General features: G+C 38.3%; 1 protein-coding gene across 1 annotated transcript in view; it reads left to right on the forward strand.

The window, feature by feature from the left end:
• Positions 1-2,503: 2,503 nt before the first annotated feature.
• Positions 2,504-22,854, forward strand: part of CERK (ceramide kinase) — a 41,783-nt gene continuing 21,432 nt past the window's right edge. Inside the window, exons 1-6 of the mRNA XM_059847288.1 lie at positions 2,504-2,748; positions 11,610-11,723; positions 12,920-13,042; positions 15,017-15,142; positions 15,663-15,726; positions 19,746-19,891. Coding sequence (XP_059703271.1) covers positions 2,610-2,748; positions 11,610-11,723; positions 12,920-13,042; positions 15,017-15,142; positions 15,663-15,726; positions 19,746-19,891 — 712 coding nt within the window. The 5' untranslated portion in view covers positions 2,504-2,609. The remainder of the gene's footprint in view (positions 2,749-11,609; positions 11,724-12,919; positions 13,043-15,016; positions 15,143-15,662; positions 15,727-19,745; positions 19,892-22,854) is intronic.

The raw sequence follows: 22,854 nt of genomic DNA on the forward strand, positions 1-22,854 counted from the left end.
CTGAACATGAGGAAGAACTTCTTTACTATCAAGTTTAGCATGGACTGGAACAGGTTGCCCAGAGAGGTTGTGGAGCTTCCCTCACCAGAGATTTTTCAAGAACCATCTTGGTGCAATTCTTCTGCAATGTGCTTTAGGATGGCCCTGACTCAGTAGGAAGGTTTAACCAGATGACCACTGTCATCCTTTCCAATTCTAACCATTTTGTGATTCTGTGAACAAAACACTAACACAGTGTGCAAGGAAGAAAGAAATGGCTTCTTCTTATCTAAACAAGTAAGAAATGTGGATGCCATTTGTGCTAGTGGTGCTAGTACACTGTAGTAGGCTTCTAACAAATCAGAGAATATTTCATCAGTTCTGTATTTTACAGTTCAAGACTTTAGCCTTAAGCAAGAAAAAGGATTTTTCAAATTAATAAAAATAAAAGGAAACCATCATAGGCAGGAATGGTAAAAGGAATGAACTTTTTACTTCTTCAGCTAACATGGATCACAGTGCAAGAATATTGATTCTGGTGACTGTAGGCTATAAAAGATTAGATCTACTTTGCCCATTGGATAAATGATAAATAAGTAGCCGTGTGTAATATTTTTAAGATAACAGCTTTATATTAGTGATCCATTCAATCTTGGACTATGTCTGAAGGGTTCACCAGCAAAAGCTTCCTGTAGGAGGGAGCCCGTGTTGGAGGAGAGGAAAGACTCCTCTCCCTACAGTGGCAGAAGCAATGTGTGATGGACTGAGCAACCCCCATGCCCCACGTCCATGCCTCTGCAGGGAGGTAGAACTGGGAAGAAGGAAGGGGTGGAGGAAGGTGTCTTTAAGGTCTTACTTTATTTCGCATTATCCTGCTCTACTTTTCTTAGCAATAAATTCAATTATTATCTCTAATTTGAGTGTGTTCTGCCTGTGATAGTATTTAGTGAGGGATCTCTCTCTGTCCTTATCTCAATCATGAACACTTTGTTACATTTTCTCTCCCTTTCCAGCTACAGAGGGGAGCAATAGGCTTTTGTGGATGCCTGGCATCCAAACAGGGTCAACCCACTACACCAGCCAAGTGCAAGATGGATGATAAGAGATGACGTAGGTGGCAAAATACAAGGAACCAGTGAGATATTAATGACTGCTCAGTGGCAGACTATTGTTCATAATGGATTTTTGCAACAAACTTTAAGTCTTAGTATAAAGAGCTCTACAGGTGTTTGTGGAGGGACAGATTAAAAAGTTCAAAGAACAAAACAACTGACAAAGTATTCCTTGAAATTGTGGAAGTGAGGCATACCTAGGCTAGAGGAAAGACTATTGGAAATGACTGTGATCAATGAAAACTAGTATTTGTTTTACAGGAAGACTATCTTCAACATATAACTTGGGTGACAGTGCCTAGCTCATTTGTTTTCAGAAATGAAATCATAGAATCACAGAATGGAATAGGTTGGATGGGACATTAAATATCACCTATTTCCAACCCCCTTGCCATGGGCAGGGACACCTTTCTCTAGATGGGCTTATTCAGAGCCCCATCCAACCTGGTCTTGAACACTTCCAGGAATGGGGCATCCACAGCTTCTCTGGGCAACAGAGAATGTCTCACCACCCCCACAGTAAGGAATTTCTTCCTAATAGCTAATCTAAACCTAACCTCTTTCAATTTAAAGTTATTTCCCCTTGCTCTACTCCCCCTTATAAATACGTAAAGTCATTCCCTCTTGTAAAATGTGAGCAAAATATGCATATATTATAAGGTTTAGAGCAGAGCTGAAGTGCAGAAGCTTTTTCAGACTGAGCAAAGGCAGCTGAGGGCTGACCCTGGGCTGGACCTAGGTAAGAACAAGACCGGAGATGTTTTCTATTAAACTCTGTAGGAAATACTCAGATTTGGAGGAAGGTGGGTACTGCTGCTCTGTCTGGCCTGTATTTTGTTGGATGCTGATGGTTTTATGCTTCAGCAACACCAAGGAGGGAAGGCAGCAAAGAATTAAGAGCTCAATTATAGTGAATTACTCTCCCTATATTTAAGGCAAACCCAAAACATTTTTATGTAAAGGGAGGCTAAGTTAGATGGAGAGATTTTTATCACCAGACATTTGTATGCACTCATTGCATTTTCACTGTCTAAAGAAAAAGAGGGAAGAGTCCATCGTCACTGACATAGGTGCTTCGTCGCCCCGCAAAAAACCCCAGGAAAGCAATCCAAGCCCGTACACCGGGGTGTCAACCCTGGTGTCTCTGCCCGGAGCGGGGGGGCTTGGGGCGGGCGAGCCTCTGTCGCGGGCCGTAGGGCACGTATCTCTCGCCAGCGGGCTGAGCAGACAAGGCGCGGCCGCGGCCGCGGCCCCGGCCCCGGCCCCGGCCCCGGCCCCGGCCCCGGCCCCGGCCCCGGCCCCGGCCCCGCTCCGGGAGCCGCCGCCGATCCGGGAGCCGCGGCCCCGCCCCGCGGCGCTGGCGTAGCGCTGACGCTCCGGGAGCCCGCCCCGCCCGGGCCAGCCGGGGTAGCGGCGGGCCGGGGCCGCCGTTAGCAGCTGCTGGGCTCGCCCCGCGGCGCCCGCCCGCTCCGCCGGGCCATGCGGTAGCGGCTGCGGTGGGCCGGGCTCTCGGCGGCCATGGAGCGGCTTCCCGGCGGCCGCCGGCCCCGGCTCGTGTCCTCGCTGGGGCTGGGGCGGCGCTCCTGGGAGGTCACCTTAGACGAGGAGCGGGGGCGGCTGGCCTGGCGCGACCCCCGCCCGCCGCGCCGCGCCGGCGGTGAGTGGGGCGGGTGGGGCCGGGGCGCACCTGCCGCGGCCTGGTGCGGGCCGGGGCCGCCCGAGAGGCGCCTGCCCTCGGCGGCGGGGGAAGGGCGTCCGCGGCGTCCCCGGTGCCGCGGCGCGGGTGCCGGCGGGGGCGGCCAGCGGCCAGCGCTGTCCCGGCGTCCGCGGCGGAGTCTCCGCGCCCGGGGCTCGTTGAGCATCCGGAGAGCTCCGTCGGCGTGAGCGCTTCCTGCCCTCGGGCGCCTGTGCGGCGCCTCCGGGGTTCGGAGTCCGACGGGCGGAGGGTGGCCCGATCCCACGCGGGGCCGGGCAGGGCGCTCGGAGCGGGGCGATGCAGGCGGGACCGTGCTCGGCAGCCGCCGGCTGTGCTGAGCGCTGGTCGGGCTGTGCCTTCCCAAACAAAGCCGAGAGCTGCTCTCGCTGAGCCGCAGCCCCTGCGAGCGAGCGCAGCGCGTCCCGCGTGTCGTGGAGCAGCCCGGCCGAGCGAGCATCCTTGCTGAGCCTGCCCCTGATGGCACGGGGACACACCTGTCCCCGCAGCTGGCCGGGCAAAACACTGATTTGTTCGGCTGAACCCCATTGTTTCTTGGCGGGTACGGAGAAGCGTGTAGTTTATAATGTATTTAAAGTAGTCGTAGCAGTACATAAGAGACTTACAAAACCTTAAAAGCAGTTTTGGTTTTTTTAGTTACAAGACTTGTGGTTAAGAACACTCTCATACTGAGGCAGTGTCTCAGGCAATAACTACTTTTGTTGTTTGGGTTGGGGTTTTTTTGAGCTTTTTTTAAAACTCAGCTTTCTCAGGGGCTTTGTGGAAATTTTACAAAGAAAGTTTAACTTTTGAGATTTACTGGTTTGGAAATATTTAATACAGGCTACTAGTTTGCAGTGTGGTAACAAAGATTTCAACAGTTCCCCTTTTGTGCAGTTAGCATAGTGTAAATGAACAAAACGGCCAGTCTAACAAGTCACTGATGAAAATACCTGAAAAAAATCAGATTAAACTGTGAGGATGTTTGCATATCGAACTTTCTACTGTACTTCTGAGAGGCATTTTTTCAGGGTCTTTGACTTCGGTGGTTTTATATAGTAATTATTCCCATTGTGAATGTAGCTATATTAACATGGCATGTGAACATTTGAAAATGTGTAATGTCCTTTTTTTCACAGCAGCTGCTGTAGAGTTAAAAACTGCTGTTATCCCCATTTTAGAGGTTGCAGGATCTGAGACAGACACTAATAATAGAAAGGCTGACTAGAAGTTTCATCTGAGAAAGGTTTGAAGATAGATGTTTCCAATCCCTGGCAGGTCCCCAAACTTAAATAGTTCTTCCATTCTTATTATGTACCTTTGCTAAATATTTTTCAGATTTTATCATAGTGTCTTATTGGCCCGAGGCTTTTTTCAAGAAGGTGAGGGGGAAAAAGAGAAAGAGAACTCAAGAATTGTAAGAATTTGGTGCAACAGTTTACATAACTGAGATCTGGTTATGTTTTATTCATAATATAAAAATAGAGTTTGTTATCCTTCCCTTGCTATTGTGCAAGTAGTTTGATATAATCTAGTGTTTATCAACAATACTGATGAAAAAAGGAATCAAAAATTCCTGAACTTTTCTCAGTTAAAGGAATTTTAGACTGTAAGGGCAAATTTGTTCTTTAATTCTGCTGAACTTAAAACATTGTTGTGAAAAATAAACTGTATACTTTTCAAAATGATACTGAATTAGTCTAGATAAAGGTACCTGGATCTTGAATTTAAAATAGAAAGTTTCAAGGCCTTTTGGGATAATTGCTCCCACTAGGTAACATAGTTCTTACTTTGGAGATAATTTGGTGGAATGGTGTAAAATCCTTCTAAAAATGCCTTTGCAAAGTCACTAGGAGACTGATGTGTTGGCTAGAGTAAGATCAAGGGGAGTGCCATTGTCCTGTCTGATGAATTCCTTTAGACCAAGCACGAGTGCCATAGATTCACACTAACTCTCTCATGAGCACTCTAATGTTTACAGCTGCTTGCAGTTGTGAATTTTTACTACTTTTTAAGTTGTAAGATTTCTTGACTTGCTCCTGGTAGATCAAACAGTGTCCAAACATGCCCTGAAGCATGTTCCGAATGTCAGAATTCTGAGAGTGGTGGAAGGAGAGTGGGACACAGTAAATTAGAGTTAAATATGAGTTATAGATGAGGCAGTTTCTGGAGTAGTACCCAGCTGGAGATGCTGTAAGAGGCAAGTGTGGTTACAGAATGCAGCCGCTGTCTTGTAGCACAGCTATTCACATTGTTTTGGAAAACATCATGTGAAATGACAAGAAAAAAGAGAAGAAGAAGAAATGCCTAAGTGTTCTGGAGGCACAGGTGTAATTTATGTAGGGCTCAATACAATAGATCATGTACCTTCTCTTCTTTACACACTCATTAATTCATGTGTTCCCTGCACTCGAGCTTGAATTTCATCACAGTTTTGGATTATTGCTGCCCTGTTGTCTCCAAGCTCTTTTTAAGACCTGTGATGATTCATTGTGTTCTCTACAATTATTTTGGAAATATGAGCAGCATACATGACAATATATAAATAAACTTAATAATATGGAAGGTGGTTAGGTAGAAGCATATAATTTCAGAAGAGTTGCTTGACCAAGATTGTTATCTTTCTACCATTTTGCCTTTGACTACATGACTACATTGTGTCTAAATACAGACTAAATTATGGAGTATAAAAGTGCTATATTTCTTGTTTAGTAGGTAGCTATTACAGTGAACCAGTTGTCCTTAAACTGTAAAAACTCAGCCTGCTTATTTTCAGAGCATTTATTACTGTCTTGAATTTTGGTATATAAATAAAAATTGTTTGGTATGTGTTTTTTCAAGGTTTTCAGACTTGGACACGTACAGAACTAGAGCTATAGCTAGGTGTATTGTAGAAGTGTTGAAATGTTTACCTTTCCCTGTTGCATCCAAAATCAGGAACAGATGGGAAACAACACAGACTTTGTCCAGTTGTCCAGGAAAGTACCTGTAGTTTTAAAGAGAATGGGAAGATTCTTCTGTTTTCTCATCTCTGTACAGTGATATTTATATGCATATATATATATATATATATATGTGTGTGTGTGTGTGTGTGTATGTGTATGTATTTAAATCCTATTCTGTCAAAATGCAGAAGTATTAATTCAGGAGAATTCTTTTTAATGCTATTATTTGGGAGATACCAACAACAACAAAAACATCAAATGTTTGTTCAAGTCATGGTGTATTTTTAAATTCTGAAATACAATTTCCTACTGTTAGACTTTGTTTAACAACATCATCGTTTCAAGTTCTCTCTTCAGCATAATCAGGTTCCTGTTTCCTGTTCTTTGATGGCTAGAAATGTTTGAACTTACATAGAAAACTTTTACCTGTAAATTTTCGTGTGTTTCTCTGTTACTTTCAGCTATGCATCTTTTTTTCCTAGGGATGCCTTCATGTTAAATTTTTCTGATGAGCTATGTTTTTCAACCTTGTTACATTTTTCCATGAGATTCAGTCATGAATCATAAATAGCATATGCAAAGCTGGTTAGCTAAATTGTTTTATTATTTCTCCCATGTTGATGGCACAGTCAAGTTTTTCTCAAGTAACACATGATAAAACTTTTTGTACCAAATTCATAGCAGAGTGTATATTGTATGTATATACTTAGAGGTATTTCAGAAGCATTGGCTAAGGTTTCATTGTGCCTGGTACTAAAAGCATTACAAATGCAGAATGAGGTTCTCCTGACATTTTTCTAGGATTTTTTTTTTTTTTTTTTTGCTAAAGTACAAACATGAAGGGGATGACCAAACTAGACCATGAACTCTATGCATTCACTTATGATGTGTGCTTTCTTTTAGCCTTTGTCTTTCAGAATTCTGTTCCGTGTGTCCTTTCCAAAACAACCGCCTGAGGAAGCCTCGGTACTAGTGTTCCCAACACTGCTGTTATTCTGATGGATTCTAAAGAAAGCTCAGTTTGATAAACAGGGTACTTAGCAGAGGGTGGGCCAGCTTGGCAAAGAGGTCTGTCCAGCTCCTGGTGCTTGCAGAGTGTTGGCACGTCCTTAGTCAAGGTCATTTATCATCAGTCATTCCCATCTGGCAGTGGGTGTGTGCAGAAATGTGACCCATGTTTCTCTATAGGCAAGGCCACAACTGCATTACACAGGGAGGATGTGGGGAGCACTTGCTGCAGCAGGCATTGCCTCTTTGAAATGTGTTGTTTTCTGGAAGATACATTGTTCAAATAGAGTTGCACACTCCATTAAAAAAATACATGTTCTTTAGCATGCACCTTTTTGCTGGGTTGTTTCCCCCCCACTTAAGGTAAATAAAGCAGGGAGTAAGATGCACTTATCATTGAAATATTCATAGTTGAGCAGGAGAGATTTTATTTGGAAATGCAGAAGAAACAGTGGGAAGACATTCAAAAGTATGATTTAAATATTCAAGTTGACCCAAGTTCAAATTGCTGTGCTTTGATTCAGATTCATGTGATGTGTAGTAGCTGTGTGATCATAGTAGGACCTGGTCTGTTGGTTTACAAAGTACTTGAAGATTTACTTTAAAATAAAAGAAGGAAATTTCCTTATACATGGCTGTACGCGGTGAAATCATAGTCTTTGGATGTTTGTGACTCCTCCACAAGATTTAAATCAATTGTGATAGCTTTTTTATTTCCCCTCCTTTAGGATGTGAATTGTCAGTGACTCTGCTCTATATCCTACCTTCTCTTATTCTAGTGTCTGTTAAGCACAGCTTTCTGTACTGCACAATTGGTATAATACCATGTACCTTCTGATAGCAAGTATTCCTGTTTTCTTGCTTTTAGGTGAAGGCAAATCTCAAATGTAAAAGCTTGACCCTTCATATGGGCTCTAACAGTGAGTTAGTTTTCAAAGTGACTGAAAATACACTTTTTTTTTAAACCTATATCCCAGCTTTTTCCTTGTTGATATTTTTAAGTCATGAGAATATGCTAATAGTTTAAATTAATTCTAAATGCTGCTGCATCCGTGGGCCTCAGCTGAGTTTAAGAATAAACCAAATGCTGTGATCAGCAATGTTATTGTGCTTGTGCATGGGTCTAGGTTGCTTTGAGCTAACACATTTGTGAGGGGGAAGTTTGGTCTGTGGGATACTTAGCTGGCAGTGATGAATGAACAAGTCTTGACTGGAGTTCTGAGTGAGTGCTCATAAACTCAGAAAGTGTTCTGTGGGAGTGGCAGACAGCAATGATGCACCAAAAATCTTTTCTTAACACAGAAAAACACACTTCCCAACTGCTGGCTGCATTTTGCACAAAGAAGGCCCACTGTTTATGTGCTTACCTTGGTTTTGCTTCTGTGGTTTTTTTTTTTCCCCCCTCTCCCACTTGCTTAATGTGGGAAAAATAGTGTGTGTCTAATCCAGTGTTCTGCTGATTTATCAGTTTGCTTTTAGGAAGAATATTAAGATTAAGAGCACTGTGACCCAGAATGAGTAATGGCTGGCACAGCCAGAAGACTGAGAAGACTGTCACCTGCTTACTGTGTATTTTGTTTGGCTTTTTAACTTTTTACTCCTTTTTTTGCCATGCCTTTTCATTCACCTTCTCTGGATGGTCAGCTCTTTGTCTCTAATATGCTAACCATTGACTGTGGTGAAAATTTTGTCTAGGAGCTGTTGTGTGCTGCTTGGTTTAATAGGTTGGACTGAGCCAAGTAAAGTTCTTCATTTGGTATTGTCTGAGCCCATATTTCAACCTTTTTTTCATTAATGTTGATCTTGTAGTACTGGTGTAAGCAACTTTTTTTGTGTGTGTGTTTGTTTTGTTAATGTGGCAGTAAGGTTTTCCATGTTTTGGGAGAAATACCTAAAGGTGAAGGCCCTTGAGTGAACACCTTTATGCTATGTCAGAGAAGTAAATGTCTCATGCTACTTGATAATAGGGTGAATGCTACAAAAGTAGCTGTGGGAAAGGACTAAAGGACTATAATTAGTACATGTGTGAAGCTTCAAGAGAGGGTAGGTTAGTACTATTTTTTGTGGGACACGTTTAGGTGACTAAATGATGGATGAGGGTGTTGTGTTCATAGGAACAGGACTGTTGTGCTCATACTGAAGGTCTCTGCCTCATATTGGAAGCTTCCTCCTTTTGGGGAAAAGGGGGAGGGATGGGACTGAGTAGTTGGTTTGCAATGTGATGAAACAATATTCTGTGTAGCACTAAGTCAAATAGTGATAGAGATATTTGGCCTGATAGAAATTCTTGAGTTCTATTCAAGCACGTTAGAATTTGTTGTTAGAAGCGGTAGGGAATGTTCTGAATAACACATGTTATTTGAGACAGCTCTGCATCTTTCTGGCCATCTGCAATTATTGGGTTCAGTAGTATGTGATTTTTGACTCCCTTAAGATTGGAGTGTGCTGTCAGGCCAGTGGAGTTGCTTGATGCTTTTATGGTGCTATGTAGTATTGAGGGGTATAATTGGCAGAGCTGGTACTCCCAGAATAGAAACTCCCAGACTTTCACCGAAGCCAAAGATTTACAGATGGAAGGTGGGATCGATTCTTCACTTTTGTTCCTTTGGTTTTTTCCCCCTCCTGTTTTTCAGAAATCTGTTTTTCAGATTTGTGACTCTGGTGCCATAAGATTAAAAAAAATACATATAAATTAAAAATATTTACTTTTTGGTTTTTTTGCCATGTTTGAGATTTGCTGGAAAATCAAAACAGTCATGCAACTGTCAGAGGGGGAACACAGAATTAGGAGAGCTTATAAGTGGTTTCAAGGTTAATAGAAGCTGTGTAATGTGTGTTGAAGTATATACTCCAAAGAAATGCTTTCAGTGATACAGATTTGGAAGTACTTTAAAATTGATTAGCTATCTGTTCAGTTGGACAGCTTTATTATATCAAAAATGCCTAATAAGATAATTACTTCAGTTGCTGCTCCCAGCATACATACTAATAAGTATGCACTATGTACAGCTATTTCCAAAAATGTTATTTAGAGCACTGTCATTTAAACTTTGATCTAAATGTAGTTTCTAAGTTTTATAGCATATCTTTGAGGAGTAACAAACAAATTACCATGTCAGTGCGATCTTCTTAGATGCAGCAAGCTTTCTTTCATATTTTGACATATGGATCAGTTGCAGAGCCAGTAGAAAAATAAGTAAAAGCAGTTTTGGAAAAGAAAGATTAAAGAATGTACTTCCTTTCCTTTATTGTTCCATCTCTGTTCTATATTTCATTTCCTTTGGAAAAATGTATAGGTTAATTATATTAGCAGATCTTGTATCTGTAGGGAAGACCAAATAACTGTTACTGTCCAGTATTAGAGATAGTCTTACATGTTTGGATGTACAGTAAGTACATACAGTATCAGAGTTTATCTCTGCTCTTCGATTTTTGTAACAACATTATGTGACTACTGCACTTCCCTGTCGTGCCTTGAGTATAGTAAATATAATTATTATAAGCTGTGAAGTTTTTTTTAAGTTGAAACATTCAAATACAGCCAGATTCCTTAATGACCTCAGAGTAAAGTTTGAAGGCTACATTTCTTTTGAATCATGCTAAAAAATTCAGGGAAGATAAAATTACAAGATGAGTGTAAATCACATCAAATACCAAAACCCCTTGAGTGAGTAGTCCACAAATTGTCAATACCTGTGATGATATGTAGGGACTCTTTTGACTAAACCAATTAAATAGGATGGGAAAAAATAATCAAAGTGAATTAGTGGCAAATGAATTGCAGTCATGACTGTGAAGAGGTCAGGGTAACTTTTCACACATTTTACATTCCTCACCACTTCCATTTTACTGCTGCAAGATAGTGAGGAAAATAAAATGTAGAATAAACCCCAGTTGCAAAGGTATTATTGTCTGTATTTTATGTGTCGAATATCTTGGTATCACTCCCTTTGTTTATGTGAGAGAAGCAAGTATATTATAATTCTTATTATATAAGATATTATTTATGTAAGACTATATTATTGTGATATAAATCTTTTATATAGGTGTATGCATACAGACAGTACTTGCTTGTACATAAATACAAAGCATGCATTTTAAGTTTCAGTTTTTTGAGATGAAGTAACAACAAAATGTTGAAATCAGTAATGAAAATGAGACAAAAGTCTTCAATTTGACAGGAGTTAAGAAGTCTGAGATGATGTTTAGAACTATTGGAGAAAAGAGAATGAGGTTGGAGGAAATTATTTCATAGTCTGAGAACAAGAGGCCTTTAATTCTGAAAAACAGTAGTTTTGAAGTTGATACGAGGAAAATATTTCACCGTATATAAACATAACCTCTAGAATTCTCTTGAGAGATACTAAACTTTAAAAGCTTAGTGGGATTTAAAATCTTAAGATTTCATATGAATGCCCTTCTTTCACAAGCCAAATACTTACTCTAGAATAACAAATAGCCTTTGTAGTCTGTGTACTAGATTTAGTTGCACATTCTTTGAAATAGCTTGTGCTATTCACTGTCAAGTATCTGCACTAGGCTTCATAGAAGGGGCAGTTTAATTACTCTGAAATCAATGTTGCTGGATTTTGGCTTCATGCAAAAATATTTTTTTACATGAAATACTTTATTTTCTGAGAAATCATAGGCATTTAAAATACTGTTTTGGGTAGTTGGTAGGTGGTCATGGATTATTTGCTTTGACTAAAGACAAAAGAATATTGAAAATATTCAGAAAATTTCTAGTTATGCTCTTGGTTATGCTTATTGAGCAACTGCTCTAATCATATGTCTGTATCATACTAGGTGTAGAAATAATCATTCAGGTGATGTTTCAAGATTCTAACAATGTAAGATCTTGTGTTCATACAGAAAACTGTTTTGTACCAATCTGCGAGATCATTGCTGTAGAAGAAACTGAGTTTAACAAGAAACAGCGTAACATTGGCAGATGGCAAAAAATGGCAAAGCTACATGCTTTCACAGGTAAGACAAATAAGTCTCTGGATGCTTGTGCTTGCTATTCTGTGAAGATAGTTTAAGGCAGACTCAAAAGGAATTGTCAAAGTTTTGGGTTCTTTTTAACAGAAATTATGTGTTTAATAAAGCTTCATATCCAAAAAAACAAACAAACAAAAAAACCAAAACAAAGACCAAAAAAACCACCAAAAAAGACCACCCCCCCCCAAAATTTTAAAAATTAAAAGAAAAAAAAAATCCCAAACTGAAATAAACTCAAGCAAAAGTCCCACAAAAAACAAACAAAAGAAGCCTCACCAAAAATCTGTTGGTTTATATTTAAAGATCCTTATTTGGAAAATAAAACTCTTCCTTTGAGATCACATGCTGTATTTAGTTATTTTTTAATGAAGCTCAAACTAATGTCTGAGTGTTCACCCTGGAGTCTTTTTGCTGCGGAATGACTCTGCTGCAGGACACCTGCTTTCTACTTCTTGACTAGAAAATCTAGAAAGAGTGAATCTAGAATAAATTCTAAATGTTCTTAAATTACCCCTAACCATCAGGATGTATGCATGAAAGTTACTTTGTTTTAAGAATGCAATCAATAATACAAAGTGTCATAAATAAGTGTCTGGTTTAAGAAAAGAGTGATGACTTCTGTGCTAAAAAGATGTCATGCCAGAATTTTATGCTGTACTTTCCTCACCTTTAGTCCTCCAGTAAGAGTGATTTGAGATACTGAATATGAAGTGTAAGGTCTTAATCCATAAGAAAACAAAATATTTTTTTCTCAAATTTCAGCTTTATAGAATGAAATTCACCCTGTTGGTTACATGAGAGTTGATGTCAGCATGGCTCATCTTCTTAAGTGTGTGGCTTTTTCTGTAGATATTGCAGACTTTAATACAGATAATATGTAAGCTCAGTGAACTTCTGAACAAGTGTGTCTCTAATAAACTGATGAGACATGGCTTCTTTATAAAGAAGTCTTTGTTTGGGTGTCTGCTTGTTAGCGAGTGTTTTCATTTATGTTTTCATCTGGATTCTCTACAAATGTGCTGGTCATAGTCTGCTTCTGTCAGTTGTAGAAGTGTGTAGTGGAGGTTAATTACAGGTGAGTATTTTGGAGATCTTTCTGAAATATGTTTTTCATTTCACAGAACCATGTCATTATGTTTTTGGGGTTTTTTTTTTTTTGTTTTTTTTTTAAATTTAAATAGTGCATTATGTGAAGAAAGCCCGCAATCACCGCTGGCGGTGCAGTGATGCGACGTTCTGGAGTGTTGATGAGCACTTATGTAATCAGTGGACACAGGCACTGAAGGAATTACTTGAAATGCAGAGTAAGTTTGGATAAGCTATGAACATTTGCACCATCATTTTGTAGGCTTGTACATCAATCAATGTTATTTTGATATATCTGCTTTTTTGAACTCTTAAGAGCAGCTTATGCTCAAAAATTGAGAGAGCCAAGAGTTGAAGTGTTTCCTTATCACTACTTTATCTTACATATTCCCTAAATTGTACTGAGTGCTTTAATCAGTCAGGATTGTTTGTGTCATATAATTTTGCCCAGATATAAATTATTTTCACAGAATAAAGACACACTGGAAGCTTAGCAGAGGCTTTAAATGACTGTAGCTTTGGAGCAAGTAATGGGCAGATGTAAGCTCAGGGATTTAAGGCACTCTAGATATTTAAGGTCAAGGACTATAGCAATTGGAAGATTTATGGGTGTGTTTCCCCTTTCCAGACTCTATCATCAACAAAGTGTGTCTTATGTAGTAAGAGTTCCCATTAATAATTTCTGAGACTCTTGGACATCTACTTCATGGGAGGTTAAAAGTAATTTTGAAGGGGTTGTTCCTCAAAGAGATACCTTGATAGATGTCAGGAAGCAGCAGGAGCAGAGAAACTGACAGAAAGGAGGTCAAGGGTGATCATAGCAGAGGCAGTGCCTTGCTGACCAGAGTCCCACTGTATCTGAGCAGGGTGGGGATAAGTACAGGTCCAATTTACAGGTGAGGTATAGTAATTGGATCCATGCAGGGAGGCTGGAGTGGAACAGCTGGAGCTGGGATTAGGGATGAGCTCCCTACAGGGTAGGTCTGAGGCCCATCTGAGATACAGAGCTGGAGAAGGGGTTGGATACAGGTACACCTACAGTGGCACTTAAGCAGGTACTTAAGGCTTACAGAATAAAAATTAGTATTTTAGAAAAACTGTTCTGAACAGGTAGTGGAAGCATTATTAATGGCTTTTTTTGGTATACATTACACAAGGTACACCTGTCTTTTTGCAAAAAATGGGGGTTTGTGTACCCATTCAGTACACCTGTGAGAAATCTGACCTGAGCAGTCTATTCATTTGAATGCAGTTGTTCATTTTATTGGTAACAAATTCCTTCAAGAAAGGGAAATATGTTTTCAGATGGGCAGAAGAGTGCTTTGAGTGTACAGCAGATTTAAACCACTCAGTCTATCTAGCTTGGGTGGAGTTGTTGTAAAAGTGTGTGATGTAATAAGTTTGATTTTTTTTTTCCCTTTTAAACTAATAATCTAGAATGCCATTTGAGGAAGTATGTTAATGTTTTTGTCTGCTCCATGAAAATGGAGGTCTCCCAGGTGCAGAAAGCATTGCTGTTTTCTATTATTACACCTCTCTATTCTGTCAATACAGAGGTATAATAATTGTTTTAATTGACACTACTAGTGTAAATCCATAACTGTTTGGACAAATTTGAGATAGTAATATCAAAGGTGCTTTTGGAGGGGGGGAAGGGGTAAGACTTTAGGGCAACTAACACTGTAGGACAAACACTTAGCGTCCAGCATGTAGCTTTGTGAGGCATTCTTAGTGTGACTTGATTACAGAAAGGAAATGGATTTTAACCATGTTATTAAAGAAAGAAGTTTAAATAAATTTATGTAGAAGTATTTTTATGTATGCTTCACTTACAAGTGGCTTTGTTGTTGCTGCCCTTTTCATCTTGTATGCCCATAATACTCCTGTAATTAGAGTAACTTGAGTAGTGGGAAGGTACTGCAAGAATGACAAGTAAGAATGTGAGATAGGGAGTCAAAAGAAATTACTCTGGGTTTCATCTGCTGTCTTATTAACAACTTGTTCAATACTGTTGATACCAGTATAATAAAGAGAGCAGAGCAGATGAAGCAGGCTTTTATAGCTCTTTGTTAAAGAGTTACAAGTCTATTATGCTGTATTTGCTTTGATGTTAATAGGTTCAGGTTTGTATGGCTTGATGAATTTTTTTGTTTGGGTACAAAAGCAGTGCACTATGGTTTTCCTTTCTGCAGAGTCTAGACCAAAGCAGCTGCTTGTGTATATTAATCCCTATGGAGGAAAAAGACAAGGCAAGAGGATTTATGAACAGAAAGTTGCTCCGCTCTTCAGTCTGGCTTCTATATCTACTGATGTTGTTAGTAAGTAATGAGTACTTTAATTTCTTAATATGCACAGTTCACAGTATGAACTCTTTAAAACAATCCTGAGTAGCTGAAGTTCTTTCTGTTGGTTACCTTTTCTCACTAAGGAAATGAAAGAAAATGGTAGAGAATGTTTTCTAAATAAAGCATAGGTAGCCAAATAAATGGCAACCTTCCATCAGCTTCCTGCTTACTAAAATAAAACTTCTTGTGCTCCTGAGCTATTTGGGCTCCAAATAAAAGATGCTGCCTTTCTTCTCTTTTTCAGTTTCACTGTTAAAAGTAATAGATCATTTGCACAAATTTTACTGAAATGTTTTTTCCATATGTACTGTGTATGTCTCCTTTAATTCTTTCCCTGGCAAAAAGCTTTTGAGACACATCTTATGGACAGGCTGTTTTATAGTCACATTGGTAACAGAATCATGGTTATTAATGAATTTATTTTTATAATTCTATATTATATATAGCTTTGTAGTAGTTTTTAATAATAAATTTTATGTCTTTGTCTTCACAGTAACTGAACATGCTAACCATGCTAAGGACAACTTATTTGAAGTTAATATTTATAAATATGATGGGTAAGTAACTTTACTTGCCTTTTTAAAAATTATTTTTGAGCCAATAATTATGTAATTGGTCTGTTCCTGTCTCTATTTTTAAAGGGTAGCCTTCATTACTAATACATTTATTACAACAGCTGAAAGTCCTGGGGCATGTTCCTTTTTGTAGGAGATCCACATTAAGGAGTATAAAAAGAAAAGTAAACTGTTTCAGTAAACTTGTTCAACACAATCTATTCAAGCATAGTATAACAATGTTTGCATGAGATTTCTGTTCAACAGATGAATGTTAGATTAATTCTGCTCAGTTGAGCATTCTGTTACAGCTCAAAAGCTACCCAGAAATGTTTAGTGCTCTTGACATACATGAGTTCAGAACACTGCACCAGTAGCATTCAGGCTGTGTGTGAAAACATGGACTGTTCAGCAATGTTTCAGGTGGTTCCTCTTGCTGTATATGACTGTTCAATAGTGCCTGCGTCATGGTTACATTTAGTGCATTTCTTCTGTTTCAAAGTTACTGCTTTAAAAGAAGACCTGACTGATTGGTGACATTCTATTATTAAGTCTGCTGTAGAAGCAGGATATTTTAATAAAAATGCTAGTAATTTCACTTTCCAGTTTATGACATGAAACAAGGTACATGTCTGAAAAAACATGAAAATGTATGTAGATAAGCTCTTATAACTGCAGTAGAATTGTATTTTGTGCCTGTTGACAGGTACATTTAAACTGATAAGTTGCAAAAAGAAAACACTTTGAGTCTTTTCAGAGTACTTTTGCTGTGGTCCTTTGCTGTGTACGTTGTGTGTGTTGAGTAAGGACATGATGCTGGGAAATGGTCTTAGTAAGAAATTACATTTATAGGCTGAGTTCCCAGACTTCACCTGCTTTAAAATTACTTGCCTTCAAATAAATAGTTTTGTATGCTGTGATTTTTCTTAATTTTTCTGGAGTTCAAAGAAGGAAAACATTGATCCTAGAAAAACCTAGTTAGTTGTTATTTTTCCTTTTCATTTGATCTGTGGTTTGAAATAAGTGTACTTATGGTTGGCAAAATTTCAATACAGAGCAGAAAGGGAGGCAAATGAGCCCATGTCCACTCCTAGCAAATTGTTTTTTACAGCAAGTGGCAGTGACCAATTGTGGTAGTATCTGAAGTGTTTTTGGCAGATTCAAAGTTTCATGCTGTAGATTTTTTTTTTCCTTTGGGTTCTTTTGTTTGTTTGTTTTGTTTTAGGGTTTTTTGGGGTTTGTTTTTGGTGTCTCTAACATTCCAAGATGACCAATAGGCCAGAGCACTGCATCTTTTTAGACTCTTAGGATTCTTCTGTTCCTGGGCTAGGCCTGAGTGGCAGTTTGCTTGGGATCTGCAGCCTGTCTTTCCAAGCCTGACTTTTGTCCATCATGTCCAACTCTTTTTCTGTGGTCAACAGTGATGTTAGGAAGGACTTCCTGAATTAAAACTACTTTTTAAATAGCAGATTAAGTGGTTATCTTGAAAATTTAAAAAATGGTTGAACCACGTAAATATGTGTTTCTTCAGGTTTGACTTTCCTCACATAGAGTAAAAGGTTCTTTGGATCCCTGCATCTGGTTGATATTCAGCTGTCCCTGTAGACTGGCTCTGACATGTGATTTTTCATTCAATGATGAATTTCTTCGTTTCATTTCCAGATTCCCTATTTGGCAAAGCCATACATGGAATTCTGCGGGTAGATACAGGATTCTTAATGATAATTGCTTTACTTCTTTTCAAATGTTTTACTTTAGACAGCTGATTTAAATATCTTATGAATGTTTCCTGTTTGTTCTTCCTATTTTGCCTTAGAGGAATAAGGTATTCCTATTTTGTCTTACAGGAGTTTGTTACAGTGAATGCAGTCACCTAATAGCTCAGTGATAGAACAGCTTTTCTTTAAGCACAGTTACTTAAAATACTCATTTGGTTACAACAAATGCAGGGTTTTGTGCATCACTGCAGAACAATTAGAACATACTGTAATATCATGCAGGTAATAGCCATGTTTGGAAGCAGTGACACATAATCACTGTGGTTTCTTATGCAAATGTCTGTTCCACAAACCTTTGTAAAATTGTTTCTGGTTGGAATTTTTTTCCTACTTTTTGAGTTAGTTCATAGAATGGCTGAGATTAGAAGGGTCTGTAGTTCTTCAAAAACTCAGTTTACTTGTGGCTTAGCTTCTGAAGTCCTCTAGCAGATGTTGTTTGCTGTTGTCATCTATCTAAAAAGTGAAATGCTGTCCATCTAGTAAAAGAGAGCCAACAAGTGACAATCACTCTAAGATGCTTCTTTCAGACATTCTTCACCAGGGGCCTTCACATGTGCAGTATTTGTCTGACTTGTACATTGGTCTCCTGATGTTTGCTGTGAATTTGGTTGTGCTGTTATTGCATATGTGAAGTTTTTATCAAATTTACCTTTGATAGGTATAGACATTCATATAACTGTCCCCTCTGAGTCTGGATATAGTGTTTGTTATAGATGATCAAAGGGCTGGAGCACCTGTCCTATGAAGAGAGGCTGGGAGAGCTGAGCTTGTTCAGCCTGAAGAAGGGAATGCTCCAGAGAGATTTTAGAGCACATTTCAGTACTTCAAGGGGACGTAAAAGGGAGCTGGAGAGGGACATTTTACAAGGGCATATAAGAATAGGACAGGAGGGAACAGTTTTAAACTGAATGAGGGAAGGCTTAGATTAGGTTTAAGGAAGAAACTCCTTGCTGTGGGAGTGAAGAGGCACTGGAACAGACTGCCCAGAGAAGTCATGGATTCCCCATCCCTGGAAGTGTTAAAGGCCAGGCTGGATGCAGCTTTGAGCAAACTACTACTGAGACACCACTGACCTTGAACTGACATGGAAATTTTTGTTTCTTTAGCCTGTTTTTTTTTGAGTCTGCAGAGAATGATGGGGCTAAAATTCAGGAATAGTGTAGTTAAACTATTGGAAGAGATCTAACTTAGAGTTGGAGAGTTCATGTTTTTAAGACTGTACTCACTGTCCATGGAAAAAAATGACTGTTTTTTTTAAGCTTTCCATCTGGTGAAAATGCAATAATAACTAAATTTAAAATCATCTATACTTAAAAATTAGTTTAATTTGTCTTGCTCATTCTGCAATATCTGTTGCTGATGATGTGAAAGAGTATTAGTTTATGAGTTGGAAATTACTGCTATATAGATAAGAGTACACATTCCTAGACTTGTGTGCTAGGAACTGCATATGTAACTCTGGATTTCTCATGTGTTCCTTTAAAGTGTATTTGAATTAGTTTTTTAGTTAAAGAATGTTTATGCTTGCTGAGTGCATTTGATTGTTGTTCATAAAATGTATATGGCTGTAAAAGAGTCTTTTTGCTTCCTAGTATTTGCTTGGCTGTGGACTCTCTGCTGAGCTTTAACATATTCAGGATCTGTGCAGCTGCTGTACCAGCTCTGACCTGAATTCAATTTGTGAAACAAAGTTTTGCATCTGGTAACATTTAGAACTCTGTCTTGTTATGAGTGGTTACGTAGATATAAATGACTTCTGTCAATTTGATGGGATCTGAGCATGTTCAAAAGAAGATGCAGGCTATTAAATAGTGTAAAGTACACTTCTGCCTGAAGTGGCAAATGTTAACTTTTCCCATTTTAGTAACGGTACCCTATTTCCATTTGTGTACTTCAAAAGCTGTATGTACAGTGGCGTTCAGTGTGTTATTTGTATAGTGAATTTCCACTAATATTTGTTTGTCTGCACACAGTAGTAGAGGATAAAGATTTTTGCAGGTTGCATTCCAGCATTTTTTCCTAATATTACAGATATGTCGAGGTGCATTTGCAGTTTTGTAACTTGAATTTTTTTGCCTGCTTTTCTTTAATTGCCTAGTTGACTGTGGGCTACTATATCCTGTACAAATGAAGGAAGATAATAGAACAACTCTTTTTGGTGTGCCCAGTGCATGCCCTAAGTAGAACATTTGCCATGTTGTTTATTGACTGTTAGTGTGCATTCTAATTTGTGTTTCCTGGCAGTGTTGTTTGTGTTGGTGGGGACGGCATGTTCAGTGAAGTGATGCATGGTCTCATTGGAAGAATGCAGAAGGACTCTGGCATAGACCAAAATAATCCCAAAGCATCGTTAGTCCAGTGCAATATAAGGATTGGCATAATTCCTGCTGGTAAGAAAGGGCTAACTTTCAGTTTCATTTATTCATTCATTCTTGAAATTTTTTCCTTATTCATAACTTGATGAATTTAGGCCTAAGTGTAACATCTAAGCAATGATTTTCTATCAAGACAGCTAACTAAAGTTGTTGGTATCCATATAACATTTTTGATCACATGCAGTTTTTTTAAGGAAGAATATTTTGTAAAGGAAATAAAATTTTAATGGGTAACTTCAGAATTTAATAACTTTTTGAATTTAATAAATTTTTTTGTGTCTTAGTGTGTGTTAATATGAGATAAGATGTTGACAGTGGTACCCTTCTAAGCACGTTAAGGAGTGGAATTTACTAAACATAAACTTACCTGATAAATATTTTCCCAGTTCCAAATCCACTAATTTGGTTAGAATTATAATGAGAACTTTCTGCTGGCCTGGCAAACTCCAAACAAATGCTAAGACTCTGGACTCACTTTTCTTCCATTTGTTCTCACAGCAAGTACAGGGCATCCACAACTGAGGAACAGTTCTTGTTTTCCAGACTAAGTTGCAGTTTCTGCCCCTTGTTAGAGGGGCTACACATTCGCAGTTGTCAATTTCAGCCACTTTTTCAGGCAGTCCTGACTGCTGTCATTTGAGAGAACTCATTCTTCAAACTGAGGTCTTTCTTGATATGATTAGTTATTATTATTGACCATAAAGGCATTCTTTGGATCAGTCTTACTGTTTTCAGTCTGGTGTCCTCATCCTGCCCCTTTGGTCCTCAAAGATGCCTTCAAAAGCAGATTAACATATTTGCTTTCTCTTACAGGACTGAATTAACTGTTGTAAATCTTTAACAAAATCAGTAATTTTGAGGTCTCTGTAGGAATATAGGGGGACAGTCCAGTATCCTTTCTATGCTGTTCACTTTTCTTGTCTGATGCTTGAGCTTTGAATTAAAGAACTGGGCATGAAATAAACATTGTGAGCTTCTGGTTAGGATTAAAATAAAGACTTCTGAGAAAATTTAGTTCAGGTTGTAAAACTATACCAAGTGAAGTAGAACATTTGTACTCTCAAGCTATGGGTGACTAATTTTATATTCCTTTCATCTTTGTAAAAAATGTATCCAGACCCAAATGTTCTGAATTGTTACTTGCAAGAAGCTTAACCTTTTCTGCTTGCAATATAATAAATGTTTGGTATCTAAAAGTTACAATGTGAATATCCTCTTATGGTTTTTCACCCTCCTATTTTATTTAAGTATATTCTGATTTTATTTGTTAAAGCTTTGTATTAAAGTCAGTGTGTATAATGAACTTCACAAGAATTGAACTCAAATTGTTCTTCTCATCCTTTTTCTTACTTGGGCAAATTTCTTGAACTAAAGGTTTTTTTGCTTATATGACTGGTTTCAAAAGATTTTGCCTACTGGTGATATGTGACCATAAGAAGATACAATTGAAAAACCAGAACCTCAGTATTAAGAGCTATTTCTTTGTCCTCAGGAAAGATTAATCTTTTTCAACATTATCTTAATGCATTTTTTCATTGGGTGCATTACTTTTGCACCCAAAAAGTGTGATTATTGACATTTAAATTTTGTTAGCATGTATCAAGTCACTTCTCTTACATATTTTAATGTTTTGTTTGTTGTGTTTTGTCCACTGTATCCTTTTGCTATTTGAATGTATTCTGTATGTTCTCTTCCTAGAACTGACATGAGGTATAGCCTTGTAATCAGTGCTATAGTTCAAATATTTTCTCCAAGTCATTATTCAAATCCCTCAAAAAATTTTTATAGATGTGTAAGGAAGCTGGCCTTAAAGTTCTATTAATTGTTTGGAAATAGAATAATACATATCTTGATCTGCTTGCCTACTGTATGGTATTTAAAATGATCCATTACTGTATATATGGGAAAATGTTTATTTATTGAAAAAGGTAGTCAAGTCACTGAACAAATCTTGACACATCTAGTCATTACAGTGACTTTAAATTGAGTATGAAACAGTATAACCCTCCCTCAAAGCAGCAAGCTTTGGGGTTTTGTTCTGGTTTGTATTTTTCCAGCCCATGGTGAAGCTGTTCTGTGTCCATCTTTGCTTGATGCATTGGAGTTCTGGCCATGTATTGACCCCAACAGATACTCTGGCTCTATCACTACTGCAAGAAGTCTGTTCCAAAAATAACTGAAATTCTTAGAAGGACCTTTTTTTTTTTCCTAAACCATTAGTCCTGAAATAGAAGTCAAAAGTAATAATGAAATCCTAATCATGCATCTAATAAAACTTCATCCATTGTGTTGTACTTCTTTATAAGCAACCTTTTTTAAAATATCCTAGGAACTCATTAATAGATATTGAAAACAAAGACCACCCATAGTTTAGAGATGAAGACCTAAAGCTCTGTGTGTCTTCTGATACATAGAGATGGTTTACTCAGTGATGACAGGAGCCTGGGGTAAGATGACAGTGGATCAGTGTTTTTGTGTTTTTTATCACTTAGTTCCTGATATCATTGTGTTAAGAGAAACGTGGCAGGTTGTGGTTTGTGGTTATGATTAAACAGTTTCTGTATTCAAACAAAACTAAATTCAGCTGATGATCTTTGCTCAGAGACTGACAATTTAATTGCACAGAGGTTCAAAATTACAAATGAAAGGGATTTAATGCTAAAACAATCATCTAAATGACTGGGTTTCAGTGATAAGCTTTATTTCATAGCAGAATTCCATTGTGCAGGCTCTTTTCTTTGAATGTTGAATACTATTTGTATATCATGATTCTTACTTTCTGCATTAAGTCCCTGCTTGGCTCTTTATTTCTTGTGTCAATTTCCCAACAACCTCTTTCCTTAGTTTCCTTATTGTTGAAAAATATAATTTATTCTTATGCATTATGGAACATTTCTATGAAATAACTTGTGGTTTTGTTGACCTGGATAAAAGACTTCTACTTAAATGGCAGTTTTAACTTCTGAATCTCTCTTAGT

Source organism: Haemorhous mexicanus, chromosome 5 (genome assembly GCF_027477595.1).
Source record: "Haemorhous mexicanus isolate bHaeMex1 chromosome 5, bHaeMex1.pri, whole genome shotgun sequence".
NCBI classification, from domain to species: Eukaryota; Metazoa; Chordata; class Aves; order Passeriformes; family Fringillidae; genus Haemorhous; species Haemorhous mexicanus.